Source organism: Phragmites australis, chromosome 15 (assembly GCF_958298935.1).
Source record: "Phragmites australis chromosome 15, lpPhrAust1.1, whole genome shotgun sequence".
Taxonomy (NCBI): domain Eukaryota; kingdom Viridiplantae; phylum Streptophyta; class Magnoliopsida; order Poales; family Poaceae; genus Phragmites; species Phragmites australis.
This window is the reverse complement of record NC_084935.1, coordinates 26,656,503-26,682,451: the sequence shown is the minus strand read 5'-3', so window position 1 is coordinate 26,682,451 and position 25,949 is coordinate 26,656,503. Positions and strand designations below refer to the sequence as shown.

Here is a 25,949-nt window from a genome sequence, read left to right as displayed (position 1 = left end):
TGAGCTAGAAAGGCAATGTGCTGACATGATGGCGCAGGGCATCATCCGGCTCAGCACGTCGTCATTCTCTTCACCGGTGTTGTTGGTCAAGAAGTGCAATGGTTCTGCACCGACTACTAGGCTCTCAACACTCAAACCATCAAGGATAAATTTCCAATTCATGTGGTAGAGGAGCTTCTCAATGAATTGCATGGCGCACGATACTTCACCAAACTTGACCTTCGCTCGGGATATCATCAGATCCGCATGAATGTGGCCAACATTGAGAAGATGGCGTTTCGAACCCATCACGACCACTATGAATTCTTGTTCATGCCGTTCGGCTTGACGAACGCCCCGGCCACTTTTCAGGCGCTCATGAACGATGTACTACAACAGTACCTATGTTGCTTTGTGCTCATCTTTTTTGATGTTATTCTGATCTACAATGCATCATGGGCGGATCTCTTGCATCATGTACGTTTGGTGCTCGAGATGCTTCGCCACCACATGCTCTTCATCAAGCGTTCTAAGTGCATGTTCGGGGCATCATCAGTGTCCTACCTCGGGCACGTTGTGTCAGTCACAAGCATCTCCATGGAGCAACAGAAGGTGTAGGACATCACCGACTGGCCCGAGCCTCATTCGGCTTGTGCGGTACATGGTTTCTCAGCCTCCCAGGGTATTATTGACAGTTCATTGCGCGATATGGCACTCTCGTTGCACCTCTGACTCACCTTCTTAAGAAAGAAGCTTTCTCCTGGACTGCGGAGACGATCAAGGCATTCCACGCCCTCAAGCAAGCCTTGTCATCGGCTCTGGTACTGTAGCTATTAGACTTTTGCAATTTATTCATCGTTGATTGCGACACGTCGGGAACTGGCATTGGTGCCCTGCTACACCAGGGGCAAGGCCCCTTGGCGTTCTTTAGCCGAGCCATGGCACCTCATCATGTAGGTCTGTCAGCTTATGAACGGGAGCTCATTGGGCTAGCCCAGGCCATTAAGCATTGACAGCCATACTTATGGGGTCGTCGGTTTATCGTCAAGACCGATCACTATAGTCTTAAATACCTCCTGGATCAACGTCTCTCCACTATCCCTCAACATAGGTGGATCAGTAAACTAATGGTGACCACCGCATTTGCATTATCTTCACCATTGTTCCATGTTTTCACAACCTTACGCCAAGAGGTAGCTTTAGCGCCTACACTTCAACAACTCATCAGTGACATCGCTGAAGGTGGCAAGGTGACGACCTGGGCAATTATTGATAGGTTAATTACAGTCGGCCGACGAATTTACGTTCCTAACTCATCACCAATAGTGCCCCAATTGCTTGCTCAAGTGCGTGATATGGGCCATGAAGGCGTTCATCGCACATTGCAGCGACTGCAGATAGATTTTTGTATTCCCAGTGATAAATCCTTGGTGCAGACCTATGTGCGGGAGTGCCTCATGTGTCAACAAAACAAGGTGAGTCATCTGCAACCGGCTAGGTTGCTGCAGCCCCTACCAATTCCAACTCAAATTTGGAGTGGCATTTCAATGGATTTTATTGAAGTCCACCCCCGAGTGAACAACAAGTCAGTCATTCTTACCATTGTCGATCGTCTCTCAAAATTTGCTCACTTTATTCCTTTGGGACATCCGTACATAGTAAGTTCAGTTGCCCGCACATTCTTTGATGAAGTAGTCTGCCTCCATGGATACCGGTTTCTATTGTCTTGATCATGATGTTGTTTTTACTAGTAATTTGTGGAAGGACTTGCTTAGATTGTCAGGAACAAAGTTGCACATGAGCTCTGCTTTTCATCCGCAGAGTGATGGTCAATCTGAGGTTGCTAACAAGGTGATCATTATGTATCTCTGATGCTTGACAGGTGATCGGCCCAAGCAATGGTTGCAATGGTTGCAATGGCTTCCATGGGCTGAGTATTGTTATAACACAACATATCACTCTACCTTGAAAGATACACCGTTAAAGGTCGTTTATAGTCTGCAACCTCCATCCTTACGGACATATGAATCAAGTAAAGCATGAGTTGTTGCTGTGGATCAGTCCATGGCTGAGAGGGATGAGTTTCTTCAGGAAATGTGCGATTGGTTGCTTCAGTCTTAGGAGTATGTAAGCTTTATTATGATGCAAAGCACATAGAGGTTGCGTTTGGTGTAGGTGATTGGGTTTAGCTCAAATTGCTTAATCGGCTAGCGGCTTCCTTCTCCTCTCATTCAAAAGGGAAGCTGTCTCCAAGGTTTTATAGTCCTTTCCACATAGAGGTTGCGTTTGGTGTAGGTGATTGGGTTTAGCTCAAATTGCTTAATCGGCTAGCGGCTTCCTTCTCCTCTCATTCAAAAGGGAAGCTGTCTCCAAGGTTTTATAGTCCTTTCCAAGTGTTGGAGCATATTGGAGACATTGTGTATCGCCTGTGTCTTCCGGTCGACGCCAAGATTCATGACGTGTTCCATGTCAATGTTCTCAAAAAATTCTATGGGCAGCCGCCTTCAGAGTAGCCCCGGTTGCCTCCTTTGTTCAATGGAAGCGCCATACTCAACCATCACAGGTGGTGCGCAGCATGTTTGCGAGGGGTGTTTGGCAGGTGTTGGTGTGATGGGAAGAACTGTCGGCAGGTGACGCGATGTGGGAAGATGTTCCAACTTTTAAATAGTAGTATCCTGATTTTCAACTTGAGGACGAGCTGTTTCCGAAGGAGAGGAGAGATGTTGTGGTCGACGTGACATATAGAAGGAGAAAGGTGCAAGGGGAAGTCAATCATCATGGGGGCTAAGTGAAAGAATCGAATGGCCCAAGAGGGAGGGGGTAAATTGGGCTATTAAAATTTTTTACTCCTACCAAATTCTTGAACAAGTAGCATGAAATACGACTACACTATCAAACTATATGGAAGTATGAAAAACAAGCAAGCTAGAACACAAAAAAATGCGGAAAAAAAGCTTGCAAGTAAGTAAATGCTCAAATGTAAATACGGGAAAGTAAGGTGATGGGCAAGAGAACGACCATTTTTTCTCGAGGTATCGAGGAGTTGGCACTCCCCCTAGTCCTCATTGGAGCATCCACAAAGGATATCGTTCCCCCTTGAGTCACGAAGTCTCAAATACTCACTCATGATTATCACTTCTCCATCTCCGGATTGGCGGGCATCAAACCAAGCACATAGCTTTCTCGGAGCTCTCACAAGAACTTCAAGAGCTTACCGAGACACCTCCAATCAATAAAGATTGGTTATGTGTTGCCAACCACCAAGTGTAACAAACCAACAGCTTTACTTGACCATGATCAAGCCTAGACTACAGCTAGATGCACACTTGCTCCTCTCCAAGCACTAAAGATGTCCTTAACCTTCAATTAAGAACTTTGGAATTCACTCAAGTGTAATATCTTGCTTTTTGATGATACACACAGTGTATGAGCTCTTTTGGAGTCGCAAGAGATTCATATGAGACCAAGTGACGGGGTATATATAGGCTAAAGATCCAAATCTAGTCGTTTAACAACCACCAAACTTTCTGTTAGTACTGGATAATCTGGTGAACTTCTCCTCACACTCACCGGACAATTCGGTGAGTACAATCTTCAGAGCCCACTGTGCCAACTGTCATTAGCCGTTATTGCTGATAAATGATCCAGTAGATTCATCCGATGTGCCTTAGTTCATCACCGGATCATCCGATCAGTAGAACTAAGCTAGACTACCCGTCGCAGTCCTCTCTGCAAAAATTAGTCTGGTGATTCCTCCTTGCCTTTACTGGACCATCCGGTTAGTGTAGCTTCTTCTAGAACCAAAAATTCTTCTCTGCAAGAAATGCTCCGGTGTTCTCATCTTTCCATCACCGGATAATCCGGTGAGTTCAACTTCAATTACACTTAGGAAAAAGTGCTTCGGCTGAAAAAGCTCTGGTGCTCTCACGGGGGACAACACCGGACCATCTGGTACAACACTTCAAAAATTTTAGGACATGTGTTATCAAAAAAAAGGTTTCGGTGATGCTGCATGTTATTTCTGTCTGAACCAAGAAAAATGCTCCGATGAAAACACGAGTCATATCATCGGACTATCCGGTGAGTCTAACTTCATTGAGCTCGTCCAATTCAATCTTTTCTTGAGCTCTAACTTCACGACATCTCAACCATAGGCTTATATGTGCTACATAGTTCTAGAATTTCACAAGCGTGCACCAAACTAAGTCTAGATTCAACTAGATCAAGCTACTACTCTTAGCCCCTATTTATAGTACGGTCAAAAGACTAAGAAAGAATGTATATACTACTCTAAGTGTCTTTTCACTCCCTTGTGACACTTAGAACTAGAAGATCCTCAATCTTGATGCACATATCTTTTGATCGTCCATACAATCACCTTAAGGACCAAGGATACTCAATCATCATTGTGAACTAAATTTTTTGATACCTTTCAAAACACATTTGTTAGTCATAATGATACGGTTGTCATTAATCACCAAAACCATTATCACTTACGTAGGGGCCTAGATGCTACAATCTCTCCCTTTTTGGTGATTGGTGACAACACAAAAAAGAATATAGATATATGAATTGAAGTACACCCTATCATACTATACAATTAACATCATATATCAATAAAGCAAAAGAAAGTCTAGCAATATAACAACCTATCATGCTAGAAGAATGAGAAATAAACACACATAAAATTAAACACAATGTGATGACAAGCGAAACACATCAATAAAGAGAACCAAATAGCCTGTCATTACATCAAAATCCACAAGATCCAACAAACCAAACCTAACTACTCAAACTCCTAAACTCCCCCTGAAACAAAAGCTCTGTAAACACTCATGCTAAGACTCTCTCTCTCAACTCCCCCTGTCACTAGAATCTCCCCCTTTGGCATCTAAGCACCAAAAAGAGAACACATCTAAGCATTTGGAGCCAGAGGAGATAAAGGAGGCGACGTTGTTGAAGAAGGTCGCACCACGAACTGAGAAGCGTCGGACTCAGATAGAAGAGACGAGTTCAGCGACGGTGTCGACGACAAGAGAGAGTGATCCTCCTGAAGGCTAAACAGATAACAGGAGGAGCAAGAACCTCTATCTGCATCGGGACGGGGGTTGGAGCTAGAAGTATCGACACCTTGAGCTGTTGTATGCTGATGAGTGGCATCAAGCTCATCAAAAGCTGACTACACAACAGAAGATGGCTTGACTGAGGGGTGCTGAACAAGGATGCTCGGCTACAGAGAGTCTTCAAAGCTGAGAGATCCAGTGGTCAGAGGTGGTGACAACGAAGGAAGGACTGACTTCTGAGAAGTCCCGATAGGTAGAGAGAAGACTCTCTGGTGGTGAAAAGTATTAAAAGAGGGAAGCCTGACACCGGAGTACTCAAGAGACCACCAACGCTGCCTGGGAGAGGACTCGGGGCTAGAGCTGTTGATAGAGGTGCAGCTAGTAACTGAAGACCTGTATGCTGAAAAAGGAATGAGAACATCTGAGCATTGTTCTCCTTGTCTGTCTGAAGGGCTGCAAACATGGCCTGTTGTTGCTGGTAGTGGAGTGACTATGTGAGCACCGTCTGCTGCTCCTGCTGGCGAAGCATATCAGCCTGAAGCTTCGCCTAAATCTCTATCTGGGCTACCATCTATTTTTGCATCATCATCTGCTGCTGCATCTGCTGAAGAAAGAGGGTAAACTTTGAAGGTGGTGCAGCATGAGGTATAGAAGATGTCATCTTAGGTTCTAAAGAGAGTGGAACTGAGGTATGTGGTGCAGCCTAAGAAGAACCTCCTGCCTCGGTGTCATGAGACCTAGCGACTGGAGGGAAGTACTCGACGTCCTCTGAGTTTGAGTCACTATCACTGTGTACGTCAAAGAGGGCACAAGGGATCTCTATCTCGGCCTCTGCTAGGGCCTGGTCCTCAGCTACTGCTCTCTCCCTCTCCCCAACTGGGAGCTGCTCCTGAGCGTTAACCATGACACGCTAACTATGGCATCTGTCTGTTGGAGCACTAGGGATATACTTCTGGAATTGAGTAGGAGAGTCCTCGTAGATCTTGAGGAACTCAGGATACCTGATCGCGTGAGCAAGCAAATGTGAAATAAAGTGTGCATACGACTGCTATCTAGCCAGAAACATCCCGCATCCTCAATCTCACGAAGAATCAGACCACTATATCAAAACATTGGTGAGTGAGGATAGAGAGGATCAGCCATGACTGCAAACTGGCGATAGCCTCTCTATAGCCAATCCTCGGCAACAAGCTGCGTCTCAGGCCCAAGTGGATGGCCGTCGCCTTAGGTGTCAACATGTCTGGCAGTCTCGATGATCCTAGAGCGAACGACTGCCTGAACAGTGGTCTGATCTTTAGAAGGGTAGACAAGCAATGCATCTATATGACAAGACATCACATGAAATTTGAAACATCTATCACCTTCAACTCACTTCGCAATCTACAAAATGTGGCTTCATCTAGAGATTTTGTGAAGATATCCACCAATTGATCTTCCGACCTTACACTACAAAGAGAAATATCATTTTTAGCCACATGATCTCTAAGGAACTGATGACGGATATCAATGTGCTTTGCATGAGAGTGTTGAACGGGATTATTTGCAATTTTTACGGCACTCTTGTTGTCACAAAGGAGTGGAACCTTATCTAGACGAACACTAAAGTCTAACAAGGTTTGCTTCATATAAAAGATTTGAACATAACATGTTCTGGCGGCTATGTATTCGGCTTTCCCGGTGGACAATGCTACGAGGTTTTGCTTTTTAGAAGACCACGAGACTAGGAACCGCCCAAGCAAGTAGCACCCACCCGAAGTACTCTTACGATCCACACAACATCCAGCAAAGTCTAAATCTGAGTATCCCAAGAGTAAGAAACTAGCACCTTTGAGGTACCACAAGCCTATACTAGGTGTATGCTTTAGAAATCTAATGATACTCTTAACCACGCTAAGATGTGATTCCTTAGGATTATCTTTAAAACGAGTGCACATGCATACACTAAACATAATATCATGTCTAGATACGGTAAGATAAAGCTTTTGGTCAATAGGTTTACCCATTTCATCCAAATCGAGATATCCATTAGTAGGCATGGGGGTCTTGATTGGCTTATAATCATCAATCTTGAATTTCTTAAGGATGTCCCTCATGTACTTTTCTTGATGGATAAACGTCTATTTCTTCAATTGCTTGATCTAAAATCCAAGTAAGTAGTTGAGCTCGTCAATCATCGACATCTCAAACTCCCTAGACATCATGTCATCAAATTTCTTGCAAAACTCTTTGTTAGGTGAACTAAATATTATATCATCAACATAAATTTGACACAAGAAAAACTCATTGTTGATAATCTTTGTAAACAATACAGTGTCCACCTTCCCGATCTTGAATCTTTGGTTGATGAGGAAGTCACGTAGGTGTTCATACCAAGCTCTTGGGCTTGCTTGAGTCTATAAAGTGCCTTGTGCAACCTATAAACATATTATGATATCTAATATCTTTAAAATCAAGAGGTTGTTCAACATAAATAAGTTCATCAATAAAGCATTTAAAAATGCACTCTTCATATCCATTTGATAAAGCTTGATATTATGATGTGAAGCAAATGCAAGAAGGGTACGGATGGCTTCAAGCCTTACCACGAGAGCGAATGTTTCGCCAAAATCCAAATCTTCAACTTGTGCAAAGCCTTGCATGACTAGTCTTGTCTTATTGCGTATCATCACACCATGTTCATCTTGCTTGTTGCGAAAGACCCACTTGGTTTCAATCATATGCTTGTCTTGAGACCTCTCTTCAAGTATCCATATTTCATTACGAGTGAAGTTGTTGAGTTCTTCTTGCATAACAATCACCCAATCAGGATCTTTAAGAGTCTCATCTATATGTATGTTCCAAACAAGAGACAAACGAGTAATATTCACAAAATGAAGCATATTGACGATAGTGAGTTCTTACTCTACTAGATGGACTCTCAATGATCAAGTCAATTAGGTGATCATTAGAAATATGTTTGCTTCCCTTGTGGTTCTTCAGGTGTATCTTAGGGTGGTCAAACATCTTTAGCTTGAGCTTAAGCTTCCTCTTGAGAGATATAGACATCTTATGATGGAAGTAGTTGATCACCATTCTCATCATCTTGATCAACTTGGGGTGCTATGGAGGTGTGTGGAGTGGAAGTAGAAGGTACATCATCATCCGTCTTAGGCTTGATATCCCCAATCGCTATATTCTTTATCACATCTCTCAAAGGTTCATCACATACATCATCACAAGAAATACCTTCTTCTTATGAGCCACTAGATTCATCAAACTCCACATCATAAATTTTTTCAACAAAACCGATAGCATTGTCGAATACTCGATATGCTTTGAAGTTCAATGAATAACCAATAAGAAAACCAATATCACAATATTTTTTAAACTTACCTAGGCGTTCTCTTTTCTTGTAGATAAAACACTTACACCCGAACACTTGAAAATAGGAGATATTGGGTTTTCTCCCAATGAGAAGCTCGTATGGCGTCTTCTTCAAAAGTCGGTGGAGATACACTCGATTGGATGCATGACACGCCGTGTTGATTGCTTCCACCCAAAACTTCTCTGACATACCATACTCATCCAACATTGCTCTTGCAAGAGTGATCAGGGACTTGTTCTTTCTCTCCACTACGTCATTTTGTTGAGGGGTGTAGGTTGATGGAAACTCATGCTTGACGCCTCTATCATCACAATATTCTTCAATTTGAGTGTTCCTGAACTTCGTGTCGTTGTCACTACGAATCTTCACAATTGTGGCCTCAAACTCATTTTAAGCCTTTCTTGTGAACTTCTTAAAGATCCCAACAATCTTGTTCTTGTCATCTAAAAAGAAAGTCCAAATATATCTCGAATAATCATCAACAATGACAAGGTAATAGATATTATAACCAAGATTTGTATAGGTAGTTGGTCCAAATAGTTCCATATGTAGAAAACTCCAAGGTTCTTGATGTAGAACACATCATTAATTTGTATGGATGAGAGCTTGCAACTTACTTTTCCGCTTAGCAAGCACTACACAATTTGTCCTTCTCGAACACAACATCCTCCAAACGAACCACCATTCACGTCTTCTTGAGTTGGCTCATTCCAATGTGTGCAAGTTGATAATGCCAAAGCCAATCTATAGATGTCTTGGTGAAGAGACATGTTCTCAAGCTAGCTTCATTAGAGGAAAAATCCACAAGATAGATATGTCCATATCTAAAACCTTTAAAGATTGGATCGCTATGCTTCTTTCTAGTTATGACAACATCACTAAATAAACATGTGAAGCCTAAATCACATAGTTAGGCTACGGAAAGCAAATTAAAACTAAGAGACTCTACTAAAAGTACATTAGAAATAGATAGATTATTAGAGATTACCACCTTACTCAAACCTACCATATTTTCTTTAGAATTATCATCAAAAGTGACTTTGTCATGATCGTCCACTTCATCTTATAGAGAGGTGAACATCTCTATATTGTCGGTCATATATTGTGTGCATCCAATATCAAGTATTAAATGCTTTCCACCGACTTTGTAGTTCACCTATACACATGAGATCAAGCTTTTTGTTTAGGTACCCAACAAAATTTGGTATCTTTCATATGAGACACAAGATCTTTAGGTACCCAAAGTTACCTAGGAAATTTACGCTTAGCTTGTTCTAATGAATTTAGCCATGACTTTTCCACTTTTAAGCTTATGCAATAGCAAATGATGATCATTGAAAGTGTGCTTGTATTTAAGAGGCAAAATAGGAAGGGGTTTAGTAGAAATTGGACACTCTGTTGTGTGGTGATCATTGACCTTGCAATATTAGCAATATGAACCAACTTCTTTGATGAAGCACTTCTTGATCTCCAGTGACTTGATAATGTTCTTCACTGGGTTAGGGAAGCATCCAAGGCCTCTCTTGTTGTAGTACATGGCATTCTTCATAAGAATTTTCTTGTGTTTGTACTCCTCCTTAGTCAATCAGATCACACACAAATTGAGATTTGCAATCTTATTCATGAGCTCTTGTTCCCTTGCATGATTAATCTTAGAAGATGATATAGTATCACATCAAGAAGAGTATGAGATATCAAGAACATCATCATAAGAAGTAGATACATTGACCTTAACGGCATCAATAGTAGGCAATTTTTTCATGCTAGGATCAATAACATCATAAGCTAACTCCAGTTTTTGAAATTTGCATTTCAAGTCTATATGCTCGAGGTTAAGCTTCTTGTTGCTCTCTTCAAAAGATTTGTTAGATGTAATTATTTCATCATATTTCTTAAGCAAATCATTGTATTTAGCAAGTAAGTCATCATTATTAGAGCTAAGCTTAGCAATAACATTTTCAAGAGACTTAATTTTAGCTTTTTGCTTCTTAATGATAGTAGCATAATCATTCATCAGCTTAAATAGATTATTAGAAAAAAGACCATTATCATCATTACTACTATCATCATCCTCACTACTTACCATGTTGTTACCTTTTGTCATTATGCACATAAGTGATGCAGGTAGCGGTGGATCATCATTGGTGATGACGAGGCTCGCGAAGTCCTTGTCTTCATCATCACTTGAATCTTCACTGGAGCTTTCGTCGGAGACCCATTCATCAATAATATAAGTCTTGCAACCTCCACCCTTCTTGTTGAAGAGTTTATTCTTCTTCTTGTCTTGACCATTTTTCTTGTGCTTGTCATTATTCTCATTTGTATCAACCTTCTTGCTCTTGTTTTTGTTTCTCTTATCGGGATGAGGGAAATCATATGACATGTGGCCATATTTATCATAATTGTAGCGCTTCTTCTCTCTACCATCGAACTTGTTAATTTTCTTAGAGCGAAATTCGTTCTTCTTGGGATCATAATTGTAGCCTTTATTGCTCAATTTAAATATCATCCTTATGATTCTTCTTATGAGGAGGGCAAACTCGGTGTCAGAGCCATCATAATCATCTTCATAGACTAGCTAAGTGACTACGCGTTGTAGCGAAAACATCATGCACAAACTTAAGATATAGAGTTGTGAATGCACCATGAGAGCATTACTGAATGAATACGTCGAGAGCGATACCGTATTTTGATTTCATATAGGATAAAAATAAAGAGGAGAAGATTATCTACTAATTTTCCTACTAATTTTTTATTTATTTTTATTAGTAAAAAAAGTCCTATATCTGTAACTGGTAACAAGGTAGTGAAACTAGAGGATGATGTTGGATGATAAAAGTGAGTAAATTATTTAAATTTTAGAGTTTTTTATTAAATAAGAGGATAGTAGAAAGAAGATGTGACGCGAAAATAAAATCGTATTTTATACAGTAGAGAATATTGAATTTTTTCTATAACCCCTCCAAGAAATAGGTCAATTTCCATCCGGTCTAACCAAACAAGTCATTTTATAAGCACCTAAAAAGCTTGGAAAAGCTTTATATATACATCAACATTTGCAGTTGCTGAACTGAGATCTTTTGGTATATATGGAGCATAGGGACTACTCGGGACATTTGCACGCCAATTCTTTTCGAAACCATAAGACGGTACCATAAGCATTTTTCTTTGAGATCAAGAGCTTCATTGCTTAAGCAAATGCAGGATTACACTCAAGGTTCAGGATTTGAAGTGCCAGATGGGGTGCTTAAGCAAATGCAGGATTACACTCAAGATTCATGATTTGAAGTGCCAGATGGGGTGCTTAAGTAAATGCCTTCTGACAAGTCACTCATCCCGCTCCTGGGTACCTTTCACCTGTTTCGCGCACATATGGGCAGCCCTTATGACGCTCAACAACCATGTTCATTGTACAAAGCGTCTTCATTAATCTTGGGACTTTGTTAGCTGTACACTTTTGGTGATATGCATCCATCCATGAATTGCAGTGGTGGATACAGAGGAACCAGATAGGAGCTCATCCATCTCTTTCTTCTTCTTTTTATTCCTTCTCTTATTATCTTTTCTTCTTTCTTTCCTTCATCTATGACAAAAAAAAAATGTAAGAGGGAAGGTTCAGGAGAGCTTTCATGGGCTACCCGTCCCTCCATGCAGGCACGTCTTCCAATCAACCTCTGCTCTGGTCTTGAAAACTCCAAAAACTTGTGCTCATTCTCGTGACCCCAATAAATCCAATCTAGGTCCATCTACCTCAACCAATTCATGCACAAGTAGACAAAAAGAAGTATATATTTGGTTGGTCATTGTACTATTGCTGGTGAATAGTTTTTTTTTCTCAGATCTCTGCTTGATGTGCTTGAATTTTCCAATATTTGTGAGGGAATTGAATTGTTTAGCTTGGAATTCATATTCCTGCAAGCTACGAGTAATAAAAAATGGCATGCTCTCCAAAATTGATACATTATTAGCCATCGGTTTCTAAAAAAAGTTCTACGATTAACCTTGAGAGAAGTAGTATCAGAATTTCACGGCATTTTACATTGAACATATTACGGACATATATGCTTTCATGTACATTGTCATGATAGAAGTGGGTTGGTTAAGCGCCCATTTCATCATCAATGGACCAAAACATTTATATTTAATTTTGATTAGGACTACTAAACAAGAACAACGAACATAGCGACACAGTACAGTAGGTCAGCAACAGAACAACAGGGCAACAGACATAAACATGTACGGCTAAAGGTGGTTATTGCAGTTGCCTCTACACAAGTCGAATTACCAAACTTGCTAACACATACAATATTTTTTTATTCAAACCCTTTTCTAGTAAATTCAAAAATAAAAAACTAAGTAACTTTTCATTTTCTTTTTTTTTAAGATAAACTTGCCAATACCTTTTGGCCACACCATCTCCAGTGGAGTGGCAGCACCTGTAGCGGCAACTACAAATGACATGGCGAGGAGGGTTCAGATTTGGAAATAAGACGTGAGATGATTTTATTTTTAATTTTTTGGAAAAAGTAAAGAAAACAATAAATCATTAAAAGCATAAAAAACAAAAAAACAATTAAATGGAACCTGAATTTTAAATCCCAACAAATACCAACTTTAGTACTCGTTCGTGGAAAAAAAATCCACAAAAAATTGACAACGTTGCATGGAATGTTCATAACTGCACTTATGCTACTTTAGTCATTAAATGAACAACCACAAATGCACCTAAGATGTATTTGGAACGTGAAAGTATGGTATTGGTTTCGAACAAAGTGTGATCCTTATCTGCATTCTAACATAAGGATACTATTTTGAACTAATGGGCGAATATAGCTAAAACTTGGGATGAGTCTTTTTTGGCGGCCTAAGACACGACAATTTGGCATGATCCAAAGCACGACATAGCACAAACGCTGATGGTCATGTCGTGGCTCGAGCCGTGCCGGGCTTGAAAACATGGCATGATGAACAGCATGGCACGACCTAGCCTGAAACTAACACAGTAGCCTAATATATCAACTAGTAGATCATCAAACTCAACCTAACACTCATCTCCTACTGAAAGAAGACCTTCGGCCCATCCACATCTACCTTGCTCTCGAGAAGGCCCATCAATCTAGGGTCCTAGTCCAAACTACATCATTATCCCGAAGCACTCAACCATCATCTTCATCCTCATATCGCTGCCAACATCAAACTCGGTATCGTCGCCCTCCTTGTGCAACCAATACAGCGAACCGATGGCTAGTCTCCTAGCACTGCCTACACTCGCGACCACCTCGGACCACTCCTTACTTGCACCCTTTGTTCTTTCACCATCAGAGCTATTCGCCTATTCCCCACGGCTACACCACTACTCATATATGTGATAATTGTGTCAGCTACTCTCTTTCGTGGTGCCCTCAGCATCCATAACGAACTCGCACAACGCCGACAACGCTTCATTTTCATTTACCTCCAAACCCCGCTCGAGAACAATAACACAAGATGACACCGACTGACTGTGCCTGAGTCGATACGGCACAACAACTGTCCAACATATCACATATCATACTTGAGCCACGCTAGAGACTAACCGTGCCGTCATGACATGACATAGTGTGCTAATCGTGCTTAGCGAGTATGGCTCGATGGCCACGGCACGACAAGGACAGGCCAAACCGAGCAGGCATGGCCACCTATACGGACGAATGTCCACGTTGCCTACTAAAAATTTGAACAAGAATGTGTCTTTTTCTTTCACATCATTAAGGTAAGGTAGGGAGGAATAGACTAGCACTCCACAGTGTCTACATGGATTCATGTGCCCCAACATCTTTTTTTTTTCAGAAAAGAAGCACCCTACACAAATAAAAAAAGTATTTTCTCTGCTAGGCTAAGGCCAATACCATACTTTATTTATTCCTCTCCACATCCAATACGAAAAAAGGAAAGAAATTTTCTCCTTTTCTCTCCTCTCTTTCAGTCTTTCTCCTTTCCTCCTCTCCATTCTCTCCACGAAGCTGCTCTCGCAGGATCCGAATCCAAGCTCGTCCGTTGCCACTGGCTGTGGGCCCCACGCTCCCTGCTCCCTCCCTCCTCGCCCCAGCCATTGCCCTGTTCTTGATTTGATCCGGCGCGCGGCTTCGCGGGCGCACTCGAGGCTGCATTTTCTTTCCGGTCAAGATTCGGTCCGGAGAGGCCGTTTCCGCGCGATTTCGCGGGCCATTTGGGCATTTTCGTCGGATTTGCTCTGGCTCCCGTGGTCGGGTGGAGCTGTGAAATGCGGCTCTTTGGCATCAAATTCCAATCTTTTCCTGCTACCTTCTTGGCATCTTCTTCCCCGATTAGCTAGGATTTGTATAGATTCTGATTTGTAGGTTCTTGGCTTCCTCCTCGTGGTTTGCGGTTGGTGTGGTTATGCCATTAGTTCGTGATTTGTATCTGTGATTGTGTGAAAATCTGAGTGTGGAGATTTGGGAGGTCTTCTCCTTACTGTGCTCTATGAGGAGCAGCTTCCTGTCGGAGTCGCCGTGCGACGAGCAGCACATCCATGGCTATGGCTTCAACCCTCAGTCATGGCTGCAGGTGGGGCGGGGGAAGCTGCCCAAGTCATCTTACTCGCCTTCCTCCATGTGAGTCCGCTCAACGCCAATCCACCATTTCCTCATTCTTTAGTTGAGTTCAACTATTCACTGTGATGCTGCCGAATTGCATTTCCTTATTAACTTCAGTTCCTTGCTACGTGCAGTGAGTCACTCATAAAGATCGCTGAGCCGCCTGTAGTGCCGTTGTATAAGCCTTCGGATTATGTCGAGGTGCTTTCGAGGATCCACGAGGAGCTCGAGCAATGCACGCCAAGCGAGTGGCCAGGGATGTATTTGGTCCAGTCCCAGGTGTTTCGGGGCCTTGGGGAGGCGAAATTGCGCCAGAGGAGCCTGCACTCCGCGTGGCGCTGCGCAAGCACCGTGCATGAGAAGATCATATTTGGGGCGTGGCTGCGATACGAGAAGCGGGGGGAGGAGATCATATCTGACGTCCTTGCATCATGTAGGAAGTGCTGCCGAGAGTTTGGGCCACTTGATGTTGCTTCCGAGATGCCCGTGGGAAATTGTGAGGTAATTGGTTCGTGTGAGGCGGGCTCCTCGTCTCAAGTTTCTTCCATGGTGACCTTTCAAATACGGGATGGGAGGGTGGCATGTGATAGGTGCAAGATTGCATCTTTGTCAATCCCATTTCGCTCCATGCTTAATGGACCATTCACTGAGTCCCAGCTTGAGCTTGTTGATTTGTCAGAGAATGGTATTTCGTTGGAGGGCATGAGAGCTATTTCTGAGTTTAGTTCTACATATAGCATAGGGGATTTGCCTTTGGAAATCTTGTTGGAGATCCTGGTGTTTTCAAACACATTTTGTTGTGACAGGCTAAAAGATGCCTGTGATAGGAAACTGGCTTCTTTTGTTTCATCAAGGCAGGATGCTGTTGAGCTTATGGCACTAGCATTTGAAGAAAATGCGCCAGTTCTTGCTGCTTCTTGCTTGCAAATGCTTTTACATGACCTTCCCAATTGTCTAACTGACGAGTTAGTAATTAGCCTCTTCTTGAATGCGACTGCACAGCAACATCATATCATGGCTGGACATGCCTCCTTTTTGTTATACTGCTTGCTTAGCGAAGTTGCAATGAACATTGATCCGAGGACAGAGACAACTGTATGCTTGTCAGAGAAGCTAGTTCAATTGGCAGTTACTCCTACTCAGAAGCAAATAGCTTTTCATCAGCTCGGATGCATTAGACTTTTGAGAAAGGAATATAATGAAGCTGAACGCCAATTTGAGGTTGCCTTCTCTGCTGGTCATGTGTACTCCATTGCTGGTCTGGCTAGAATCGCTGGCATACAAGGCAAAAAGGATTTGGCTTATGAGAAGCTTGGTTCAGTCATAACATCAAGTGTGCCACTAGGGTGGATGTATCTGGAGAGGTCTTTGTATTCTGAAGGTGATAGAAAGTTGGCAGACCTTGACAAAGCAACCGAGCTGGACCCTACTCTTGCTTACCCTTACATGTATCGAGCTGCATCCTTGATGAGAAAGAAAGATGCTAAACTTGCCTTAGAGGAAATCAACAGACTCCTGGGTTTCAAGCTAGCGTTAGAGTGCCTGGAGCTCCGGATTTGTCTATACTTGGCTCTTGAAGACTTTAATTCTGCCCTCTGTGATATCCATGCGATTCTTACTCTTTCTCCTGAGTACAGGATGTTGGAAGGACGTGTCACAGCTTCCAAAATAGGCACACTTCTGGAGGCACATGTCGAGCAGTGGAATACAGCTGAATGTTGGCTCCAACTGTACGAGCGCTGGTCATCAGTAGATGATATTGGTTCGCTTTCAGTGATCTACAGGATGCTTGAGTCAGATGCAGCAAAAGGTGTTCTGTACTTTAGGCAATCTTTGCTGCTCCTTAGGTAACTTCTACTAGCATATCTCTCAGAGGATTCTGTTATTGTCGTTTTGGTCTCCAATTTAATAACAGGTGATGCTTAATATTTGGGCTTCCAGGTTGAACTGTCCTGAAGCAGCAATGCGCAGTTTGCAATTGGCACGACAACATGCAGCAACTGAGCATGAACGGCTAGTATACGAGGGGTGGCTTTTGTATGACACTGGGCACTGTGAGGAGGCCCTACAAAAAGCAGAAGAATCTATTTCTATTCAAAGGTCATTTGAGGCTTTCTTTCTGAAAGCCTACGTTTTGGCTGACTCAGGAGTTGATCCTTCTTGTTCTGCGACTGTTATCTTGTTTCTTGAAGATGCTTTGAAGTGCCCTTCAGACCGGCTTCGGAAGGGTCAGGTTCGTGCTGCTGTATTCCCACACAAAAGTGATTACTGATATTATGCTTCCTGTGAATTTTTTAAGACTTTATATGCTTTGTTAGACACTAAGTAATCAAAACACGCTTTGAATGAAGTCAATATAAGCATGTAACATGACACTTGCTGGTGTATTAGCTGCCATGGAGAAATGAGAGTTGAGGGAGAAAAGGTATTATAGTATCTACAATAGCTGTCACAAATACATCTTCCTCCTGGCAATCATATGATAGTATAATTTATATCCTTGGTAGTGAAGCGTGATAACTGCAATGCAGTGAAAAAAAGAGAGATAGAACTTCAAGAATTCAAACAACATGATAGGTGTTGCTAAACTTAATCATGAACTTGTGTGGCTAAGGAATACATTTCTACCTCCATCTTGGCTGACATTGATCCACCAAGACAGTAGCATCCAGAATGTTGTGCAATGTTTTACAGTACCAACAGTATCTGAGATTTATTCATACTTGTGGCTGGTATCGGGTCCAACAAGTCTGCCCCTATTGCTCACTGTGGTATGTCGGGTCCTGAACACTCTGTGCATTATTTTACCTGCAGGCTTTGAACAACCTTGGTGGTGTCTATGTTGATTGTGGGAAGTTAGACTCAGCAGCTGATTGCTATACAAGTGCACTGAAGATTCGACACACCAGGGCCCATCAAGGTCTTGCTCGCATTCATTTTCTCAGGAACAACAAGGAAGCTGCATATGATGAAATGACAAAGTTGATTGAGAAAGCTAAAAACAATGCTTCAGCTTATGAGAAGCGCTCGGAATATTGTGAACGAGAACAAACTATGACAGATTTGCAAATTGTCACCCAATTGGACCCTTTACGTATTTATCCATACAGATATCGGGCAGCAGGTTAGACCAAAATGAATTCTGTTTTCATGTTTGTGAAGAACATCCAATTTTTTTTAACTGCAATGTTAGGCTACCTTGTATTTTGTCATTTGTATGTCTATTTGGGTTTTGCATTGAAAACCAGTACATCATGCCTTAAGATGCAGGATCATGCACAATTATTGTTTCACTTCACATTTTTCTGTAGCCGTCATCTTTTTAGAATAACTTTTAGCTGGCATTACTTTACCTTTTTTTTGTCAGAGTTAGTTATTTAAATATCGACTGAAATGGAAATACTATGCTTCTTACCTAAAATGTCCAATACTATATCCATTGGTCTTATGTTTGAAAAGATAGATCAGCCAAGGGCCTTAGGTAAAACTGTAAATACTGAAACTTTGTCTTAAGCTCAATAAACTGTATACATTGTTTGCCTTGTTGGATTACCTTATTTATGTTGTCATGTTCAACTATCTCCTTTAGTCATGGACTATGGCTACAGACAATTGTCCATTTTCGTGGATCATATCACTTTGCAGATTTTATGTTAACATAAAGTTCTTTTAACTGAGGTTCAATGTTCCATATTTGCGCTGCACCTTCTTGCCAGAATATATAGATTCATGTTAAATTTTTGGACCCTGCACAGCTGTGCCACTTCAATCAGTGCAGTGGACGGGAATTAAATAGATTATGGTAGAATGATATACCCTTTGTTGAGAGTGGAAACATGCACGGATGTAAGGAAGTCATCTTTGTGAAACTTGTACGCATGTGCAAGTACATGGTAGATAGTTGCGCATCTTATTGCTCTGTGAAAAAGCCCTCGCCGTTCACATTCCACGTTTGCAGTCATATTCTTATCTGGTCTTCCAAATATTATTTCCCAATATATCAGAGATATAGGACTGACAGTCTTAACTGCACAGTCACAGTTGCATATTTGTAACCCTTTTTTGTTGCCATACTTTACGGCACATCTTTTTTTCATGTGCAGCTTTCCGTAGCAGATTAATGTAATTAAAGCATTTTGTTGGTTTTGATTCACAGTACTGATGGATAGCCACAAGGAGAAAGAGGCAATAGGAGAGCTCAGCAGAGCAATTTCATTCAAAGCTGATCTCCACTTATTGCATCTCCGCGCGGCATTCTATGAACATATTGGGGATGTCCCCAGTGCTCTTCGTGATTGTAGAGCCGCCCTCTCTTTGGACCCGAATCACCAAGAAATGCTAGAGCTTCAGAAACGTGTGAACAGCCAAGAACCCTAACGAACTGTGGTGCCTTGTGTATTGTATACCACGATTTATGCCACGTAGGTTTGACTAGATTCATTTTTTTTTTGGTCATTTTTTGTTAGTGTAATATGATGTTTTCAGCAAGAAGGAAAAAGGGTATCTAGTTCTTTAAAAGCCAGCATGGGTAAAGAGCTTAGCACTTGATGCACATGGCTTGTGTAAAAGTAATGGCTAACCACTGAACTGTCTCCTGAAAAAGGAATTCTTCGTGCATATTGGAACTTTCGGGCCCCTATCTCTGTATCCAGTTTCCATAAAGTAAACTTTGCGCTCATTTTTTTTCTCTATTCAATGTCTATCCTTGAGCTGTTACAGTGACTTTGAGGGCATATAATATAAAAGTTGTGATGATGCATCTTATTCAGGTCTTTTTCTCCAGAGAAAAGCACTGCATGATCACAAAATCATTGGCTCTTTTCATTTGTTTGACAAGCAAACGAATACAGGTTTCATGCGCATAGTGCAAGCATAGTTTCAGAACAGCTGTTAGGGAAGTGGCTGTCCTGTTGTCAAGATAGATCTTCGGAGATCGGAGACAAGTGCATTGACAGATGTGATCTTCTGACATGAGTGCTGATAGCAAAATTTGACATGTCGTATATTATGTGTAGACATGTCATATCTATAACATTTTTAGAAACCGACTTAGATACGATTTACAGCCGATTCAGATACGAGTAAGTGTAGACTAGCCTTAAGTCCATGGGGACGGCTGATTTACCGGCGATGCTCCGCTTGACCGGCCATGCAGCAGCCTTAAGTCCCATGAGCCAATTGATTCTTTTTTAAAACCACAATACTAAGTACAAGATACAATATCTATAACATTTAAATACATATCATATTTTATACATATACACACGTTAGATATACAACCTATACTCACCCACGACTACTGAAGAGATTCACAAAGTCTTTATAGTCCATAAACGATAAGTATGCCCTCCTCCTAATATAGCCAATAAACACTTAAGACTATCTAAAAAATTATTATTAAAAACAAGTCTCTATAAGACTCTCTCTCCATCCGAAGGATGAACGCGGGTGGGTGGGAGCCAATTGATTCTTGTGAAATCATCCGAAGCAAGCCTGCGAATCGCACCGTTGACGCTACTGTCACGCGCTGCTCATTACTGTTTCACAAATTGACACTTTTAAGCCATTCGTTTGCTGCTGTGTTGTGCAGCCTGTGCTTACGCTGAAAATGATGGCAACGGCGTGCTGACCCCGGTAAGGTTATCCCTTGTGCAGTTGTGCTGTATATGCTACTGTTAAGCAGGTTCAGTCCGTCTAGCTGATGCCAGTGTTAAACTAGAGTTTACGATGATAAGCTCGATAACAATGGACAGAGTTTGCAAGCCATCTGTTGTAGTTTTGTGGCTGGTTTCAGCTTTTGCAGTGGTTTCAGCTTTGCCGTGGAGTATGAATTTTGTGCCCCTAGACTTCACAGCACGGTTTACATAAACAAAAAAGAAAAATTAAAAAGAAAGAAAAATCACAGCACGGGACCTCATCAACGCAGTGACCCTAAAGCTACGTAACTAGATTTTTCTTGTTTATCCTTTGGGACAAAAGTGACGACTAAGATAACAAATATTGCGAACGGAGAGTACCTTGCCTTGGGTCTTTATAGAGCACTAACCACGCCACGAGCGATTTCTGTACCATATAAAAACAATGAATCAAGCCTTACCTTGAGTGATTAGTAGAGATAGTTATATTCTTACTCATTACATATCAAACCCTATATTTATTCACTACTTATCTTGTACAGATGATTTTTTTTTACAATAGACAATACGCTCATTAATAATAAGATATTTTTAATTATTTTATCAAACTTCGAACTTCGCTTATTTAATCTTCGTCAAATAATAATAATAATAAAACGTGCAAAAAGTCGGAATGTTTCGAGTACTATCGACTATTGCAGCAGTGAAGTGTTTTGGGCAAACAGCTCTGGACCCACACGAGCACGGCGACACCTGTCCCTGGCGGCCCAGGCCGTGGCCCGTCTCGCCACGTGCTGCACCCTCCCCTCGCCTCGCTGGCCTGAAGCAGCGACCCTCGTCTTTCTCCCCTCCCGGCCTCCCCTTCCCCGCCGCTCGACGACCCTCGCCTTCCAGAACCTTCCTTCCCAAAATAGCCACCCCTACCCACCCCCCCTACTACCCTCCTCCTCGCGCTCGTGGCCACCACCCGTCCGCTGCTCCGGGCGCCGTAAAGATCCCGTCTTGGCGCGGCTTCGAGGTCTCGCCCAAAGCTCCCGCCTTTGCGCTCCAAGTTTTTCCTCCCCGTTTCCTGTTTCGGCTGCTGAAGCTCACTTCTTCGTGTTGGTTTCAGGTCCTCCGCGCCTCTGGTTTCCTCCTGGCGTGTTGCTTTGGTCCCCGGTTTGTCGCCTGCTTTTTTTACCTGCACTTGCGGGTGGGGGAGATGGTGTGGTGTTCTTGGCCGAATTGCACCTTATCTTGTTCCCCCTGCCCATGCTAGATGCTAGCCCCCCCTTGTCGCACAGAAGCTGCTCGTGTGTATGTGTGCCCTGCATAAGAGGGCAGCTTCTTGTTACAGTTCTTGGCTTACAAATGAGCTTCCTGTGACCATTTTTGGCATCAGACTGTAGATTCTAGTGTTGATTATTGGCTAGGACTATTGTAGATTTTGGGTATGGACCCAATGCCGAACCCCGTTAAGGAGGAGAGCCATGGGGAGGGAAGCTTCTCGGGTGCGGCAGGGGATGGGCCGTCCGCAGCTGCGGCACCGAGACCGATGGAGGGGCTGCACGACGTGGGGCCGCCACCGTTCCTGACCAAGACCTATGACATGGTCGATGACTCGACCACCGACCACATCGTGTCGTGGAGCGCCACCAACAACAGCTTCGTGGTGTGGGATCCCCACGCCTTCGCCATGGTGCTGCTGCCCATGCACTTCAAGCACAGCAATTTCTCCAGCTTCGTCAGGCAGCTCAACACCTATGTAAGTACTATTTTCCCCCTTGAGGCATGCGGCTCAGCTCCATAATGTTTGATGTTAAGAAGGATGAATGTGGCTTGTTTTTCCTGCGCCTGTAGCTCTCAAATGCGATGCTATCGACTGTTGCATAAGTCGTCGGATTGAGAATTAATTACGCATTGGAGATTGCTTTTGAATGAGATAACAAATGATTGGTTTCTAACTTGCCTTCAAAAAAATAGAGAAGGATGAATATTGAAGCAGAAAGTTAACAAATAAATTTAAGAAAGAACTGAAAACCATGCAAACTGAAACTGTGCGAAGTGAATTGGAACATATCCTAAAGAGGTAAATATAGGATGCACTTTGTGTAATTACATTTTAGCTATTATTGTTGTGATCTAAATAAAAACCAACCATCTTTTTCACTGCCAATAAACCAGTCTCATCTTTTTGCATTGAGGTTTTTTTTATGCTAGCCCTTGCCAGATAAGTTGTTTGTTGGCCTATCCAGGGTTTCAGGAAGGTGGATCCTGATCGGTGGGAATTTGCTAATGAGGGTTTTTTACGGGGACAGAGGCATCTCCTGAAGAACATTAGGCGCCGAAAACCTCCTTCTCATAATGCTCCAAACCAGCAGTCCCTTGGGCCATACCTTGAGGTGGGGCACTTTGGCTATGATACAGAGATTGACCGGCTGAAGAGAGACAAGCAATTATTGTTGGCAGAAGTGGTGAAGCTAAGGCAGGAACAGCAGAACACAAAGGCAAATCTCAAAGCCATGGAGGATAGACTACAGGGGACTGAACAGAAGCAACAGCAGATGATGGCGTTCATGGCACGTGTCATGCGGAATCCTGAGTTCTTAAAGCAACTGATGTCCCAGAATGAGATGAGAAAGGAGCTCCAAGAAGCCATTTCAAAGAAACGAAGGCGTCGCATTGACCAAGGACCTGAAGTTGATGACTTGGGTGCTAGTAGCAGCCTAGAGCAAGCTTCACCACTTCTATTTGATCGCCAGGAGCCAGTTGAATTCCTTGTTGATGGGATTCCAACTGATCTCGAGAATTCAGCTTTGGATGCTGAAGTTCTGGTTGAGCCACGGGATATTGATCTTGGTACCTCTGAACCGCAGCATAATAGGCCCCAGGGGGAGTTGAACGAAGATTTCTGGGAGGAACTGCTGAATGAAGGACTTGGTGAGGAGAACGACAACCCTGCTATCGAGGATGATATGGATGTGCTATCCGAGAAGATGGGTTATCTCAAATCAGATAGCCCGACATCCAGGAAATAATTTCTTTCGCTGTATCACATTTCCATCACTTTTTGTCATGTTCATCGTACCAGGATCTGCAGCTTCCGAGTTCTATGTGTCAGCAAGATGGCAATTGTTCCGCGACTTGGGTTCTTTTCATGCCTGCTGAATTCCTTGTCAAGGGGAGGGCTTCTTCCATGAAAATCGCGGGCATCCCCCATGGTGTCCGGGGGAGAACTGCAGGTGTATCTTATCTGACTGACTGTAGTGATTCCCGCTTGCCACCTTCGTCACTCTTGTATACAACAAGTGATTTGTTGGTTGTTTAGGGCTTTATGCCTGCCAGCATGTACAGTGAGAAATACTGTTGATCCCTACATGTTTCGGTCTGCGCTGTCCTAATTGTCGTTTGTGTACTTTACTAATGTGTGCAGTGTATACTTTGTTGTATTGGCATTCTGATGTTAAAGGTGTAGAGTTTGTAGGTGAACTCAAAATATCTCAATGTAACAGCAGCTTTGCTAGGTGCAATCCATCTTATTTCTCCTCTTATCTTCGATTATGTTTGTGCAATTCTGTCGATTTGTTTGGATAGTGGCTGCATCTTCAATTTGTTTGTAAAATACCGCGTTTCGCTTAAAAATACTGAACGGAATCAAATAAAATTTGTGAAATAAACGACATGTCAAATTCAGAAAAATGTCTCATTCAGTGCTGTATATGTCGTGTCCTGAACCAGCATATATGAACTAACACTGATTATCGGTTTATGGTACCAAAATAATTCAATACGGATTCCATCAACAATCTCTGATTATTTGTTGGTAGCAATCAACGGTCCTGAAGACGTGTTAAACAAACCAAGGGCGAGTAGGGCTTGATCAGGCCGGCACAGCCAACACGGCGTGTCCTCGTGGACTGCCGAGCTCATCCACGCCACCGCCTCCGCCGCGGCCGCGTGCGTCCACGACAATGTCACGCCTCGGTGATCCGCGCACGCGACCGAACGACGACTCCATCTACGTTCCGGCCTCCTACGACGTCGACTGCGAGCTGAGGGAGTGGGAGGGCACTGCCCTGGGCGCACCACATCCCGCCCGGCGCGGGTGCGCGTGAGGTCGGAGATGCGAAGCTCGCCGAGTTTCACCTCCGTCGTGGCGAAGTGACCGTGTCCAACCACCAGCCGGAAGCATTCTTGATCAAGTTCCAACACAAGAAGCACGCGGATGACGCCTACAAGCAGGGGAAAAGCAACTCCGCAAGCAGGGATGCATCAAGCGTCGCGGGCTGGAGCTTGACGTGCGTCCATGGCGGAGCCTGAGTCGAGCCCTCGGCGCGGCCATGCACTTCCGCATCCGCCTCTGCCTGGAAGGGGGTGCACATCCATGCATGGGCACCAGAAATCGTCGCGCTCACCGTTGCGCCCGCTCTGACCGCACCGCGCTCCTCCGTCAACCTCCTCTACTCCTATTGCCGCTCGACGCGGTGCTCTCGCCGCAACCACTGCCACACGCATACTCAAATAGACTTATATCATCCATACGAACATAAGCACAAATCAACTTATCACATCCATACGAACATAAGCACAAATTAACTCATCTCATCCATACAAACACAAGCACAAATCAACTCATCTCATCTCATCTCAAACACAAAGAAAACAATCAAAACGAAGCGGGAGCAGGCATCCGGCCTGGAGCAGCCACCGGTCCCCGACCGGTCTCAGAGCGTTGTGGCACGGCGTGACTCCTCGTGGCCACTCTCCGGCTCTACCTGTCGGCGCGCTCTAGCTCTGTCCGCGGCGTGAAAGTGACGCCCTTCGGCACCCCTCCACCGACTGCCTGGTTCGTGGGTCATAGCGTGTGCAGCGTAGCAGCTTACTCACTGCGACGTACGTATGGTGGTCACAAACACGAACACACAACTCGAAAACGGACCAGCAAATTGACTTGGTGCTTACCTCGCTACGTGAAGAGAGTGGAATGAAGAGAACGAGTGAGGTCTGGTCGTCTGGACGGGCTCGAGCTCTTAACGGGATCCATGGAGGCGGTGACGAGAAGAGCAAGAGAGAGGCTAGATGAACGAAGAGATAAGAGTGAGGTCTGGACGGGTGTGGTCGAGTGGCTGTCGGTCGTGAGGATAACGAGTGGATGTGGTGAGCCGGACGTAAACAAAACGAGCCAAAACGGGATTGTATAAAACTCTTGGGTCCGGAGCAAGTTTCAGTGCCGGTTCTTATTAACAACCGGTATTGTACTATAAGTGTCGGTTTGTATTAAGAACTGGTATTGGTATCAGTGCCGGTTCTAGCCTAACCGATACTGATGAGC

At 43.3% G+C, this 25,949-nt stretch overlaps 2 protein-coding genes and 1 long non-coding RNA gene across 3 annotated transcripts; 2 read left to right on the top strand and 1 right to left on the bottom strand.

The window, feature by feature from the left end:
* The first annotated feature begins 14,221 nt into the window (after positions 1-14,221).
* Positions 14,222-19,680, top strand: LOC133893230 (ETO1-like protein 1). The gene is made up of 5 exons (XM_062334205.1): positions 14,222-15,020; positions 15,137-16,849; positions 16,944-17,235; positions 17,817-18,126; positions 19,159-19,680. Exons 1-5 carry the CDS (start codon positions 14,890-14,892, stop codon positions 19,377-19,379), a joined length of 2,667 nt encoding a protein of 888 aa, XP_062190189.1. The 5' UTR covers positions 14,222-14,889; the 3' UTR covers positions 19,380-19,680.
* Positions 19,681-21,426: 1,746 nt separating this feature from the next.
* On the top strand, positions 21,427-24,168 carry LOC133893201 (heat stress transcription factor A-2b-like). The gene is made up of 3 exons (XM_062334175.1): positions 21,427-21,656; positions 21,750-22,382; positions 22,873-24,168. The coding sequence occupies exons 2-3, from the start codon at positions 22,071-22,073 to the stop codon at positions 23,653-23,655; spliced, it is 1,095 nt and encodes a 364-aa protein (XP_062190159.1). The 5' UTR covers positions 21,427-21,656; positions 21,750-22,070; the 3' UTR covers positions 23,656-24,168.
* Positions 24,169-25,201: 1,033 nt separating this feature from the next.
* LOC133893203 (uncharacterized) lies at positions 25,202-25,920 on the bottom strand. Its single transcript, XR_009904454.1, has 2 exons — positions 25,580-25,920; positions 25,202-25,503 (listed from the first exon to the last, which is right to left on the bottom strand). It is a non-coding gene; the product is annotated as an uncharacterized LOC133893203 (long non-coding RNA).
* Between the last annotated feature and the right edge of the window lie 29 nt (positions 25,921-25,949).

What these genes read in the sequence shown, in the direction of transcription:
- LOC133893230 (XM_062334205.1), top strand. Translation starts at nt 14,890, where the DNA reads ATGAGGAGCAGCTTCCTGTCGGAGTCGCCGTGCGACGAGCAGCACATC. An exon ending in TCTTACTCGCCTTCCTCCAT is followed by an intron (nt 15,021 to 15,136) that starts GTGAGTCCGCTC and finishes TGCTACGTGCAG; the next exon opens with TGAGTCACTCATAAAGATCG. An exon ending in ACCGGCTTCGGAAGGGTCAG is followed by an intron (nt 17,236 to 17,816) that starts GTTCGTGCTGCT and finishes TTTTACCTGCAG; the next exon opens with GCTTTGAACAACCTTGGTGG.
- LOC133893201 (XM_062334175.1), top strand. Translation starts at nt 22,071, where the DNA reads ATGGACCCAATGCCGAACCCCGTTAAGGAGGAGAGCCATGGGGAGGGA. An exon ending in TCAGGCAGCTCAACACCTAT is followed by an intron (nt 22,383 to 22,872) that starts GTAAGTACTATT and finishes TGGCCTATCCAG; the next exon opens with GGTTTCAGGAAGGTGGATCC.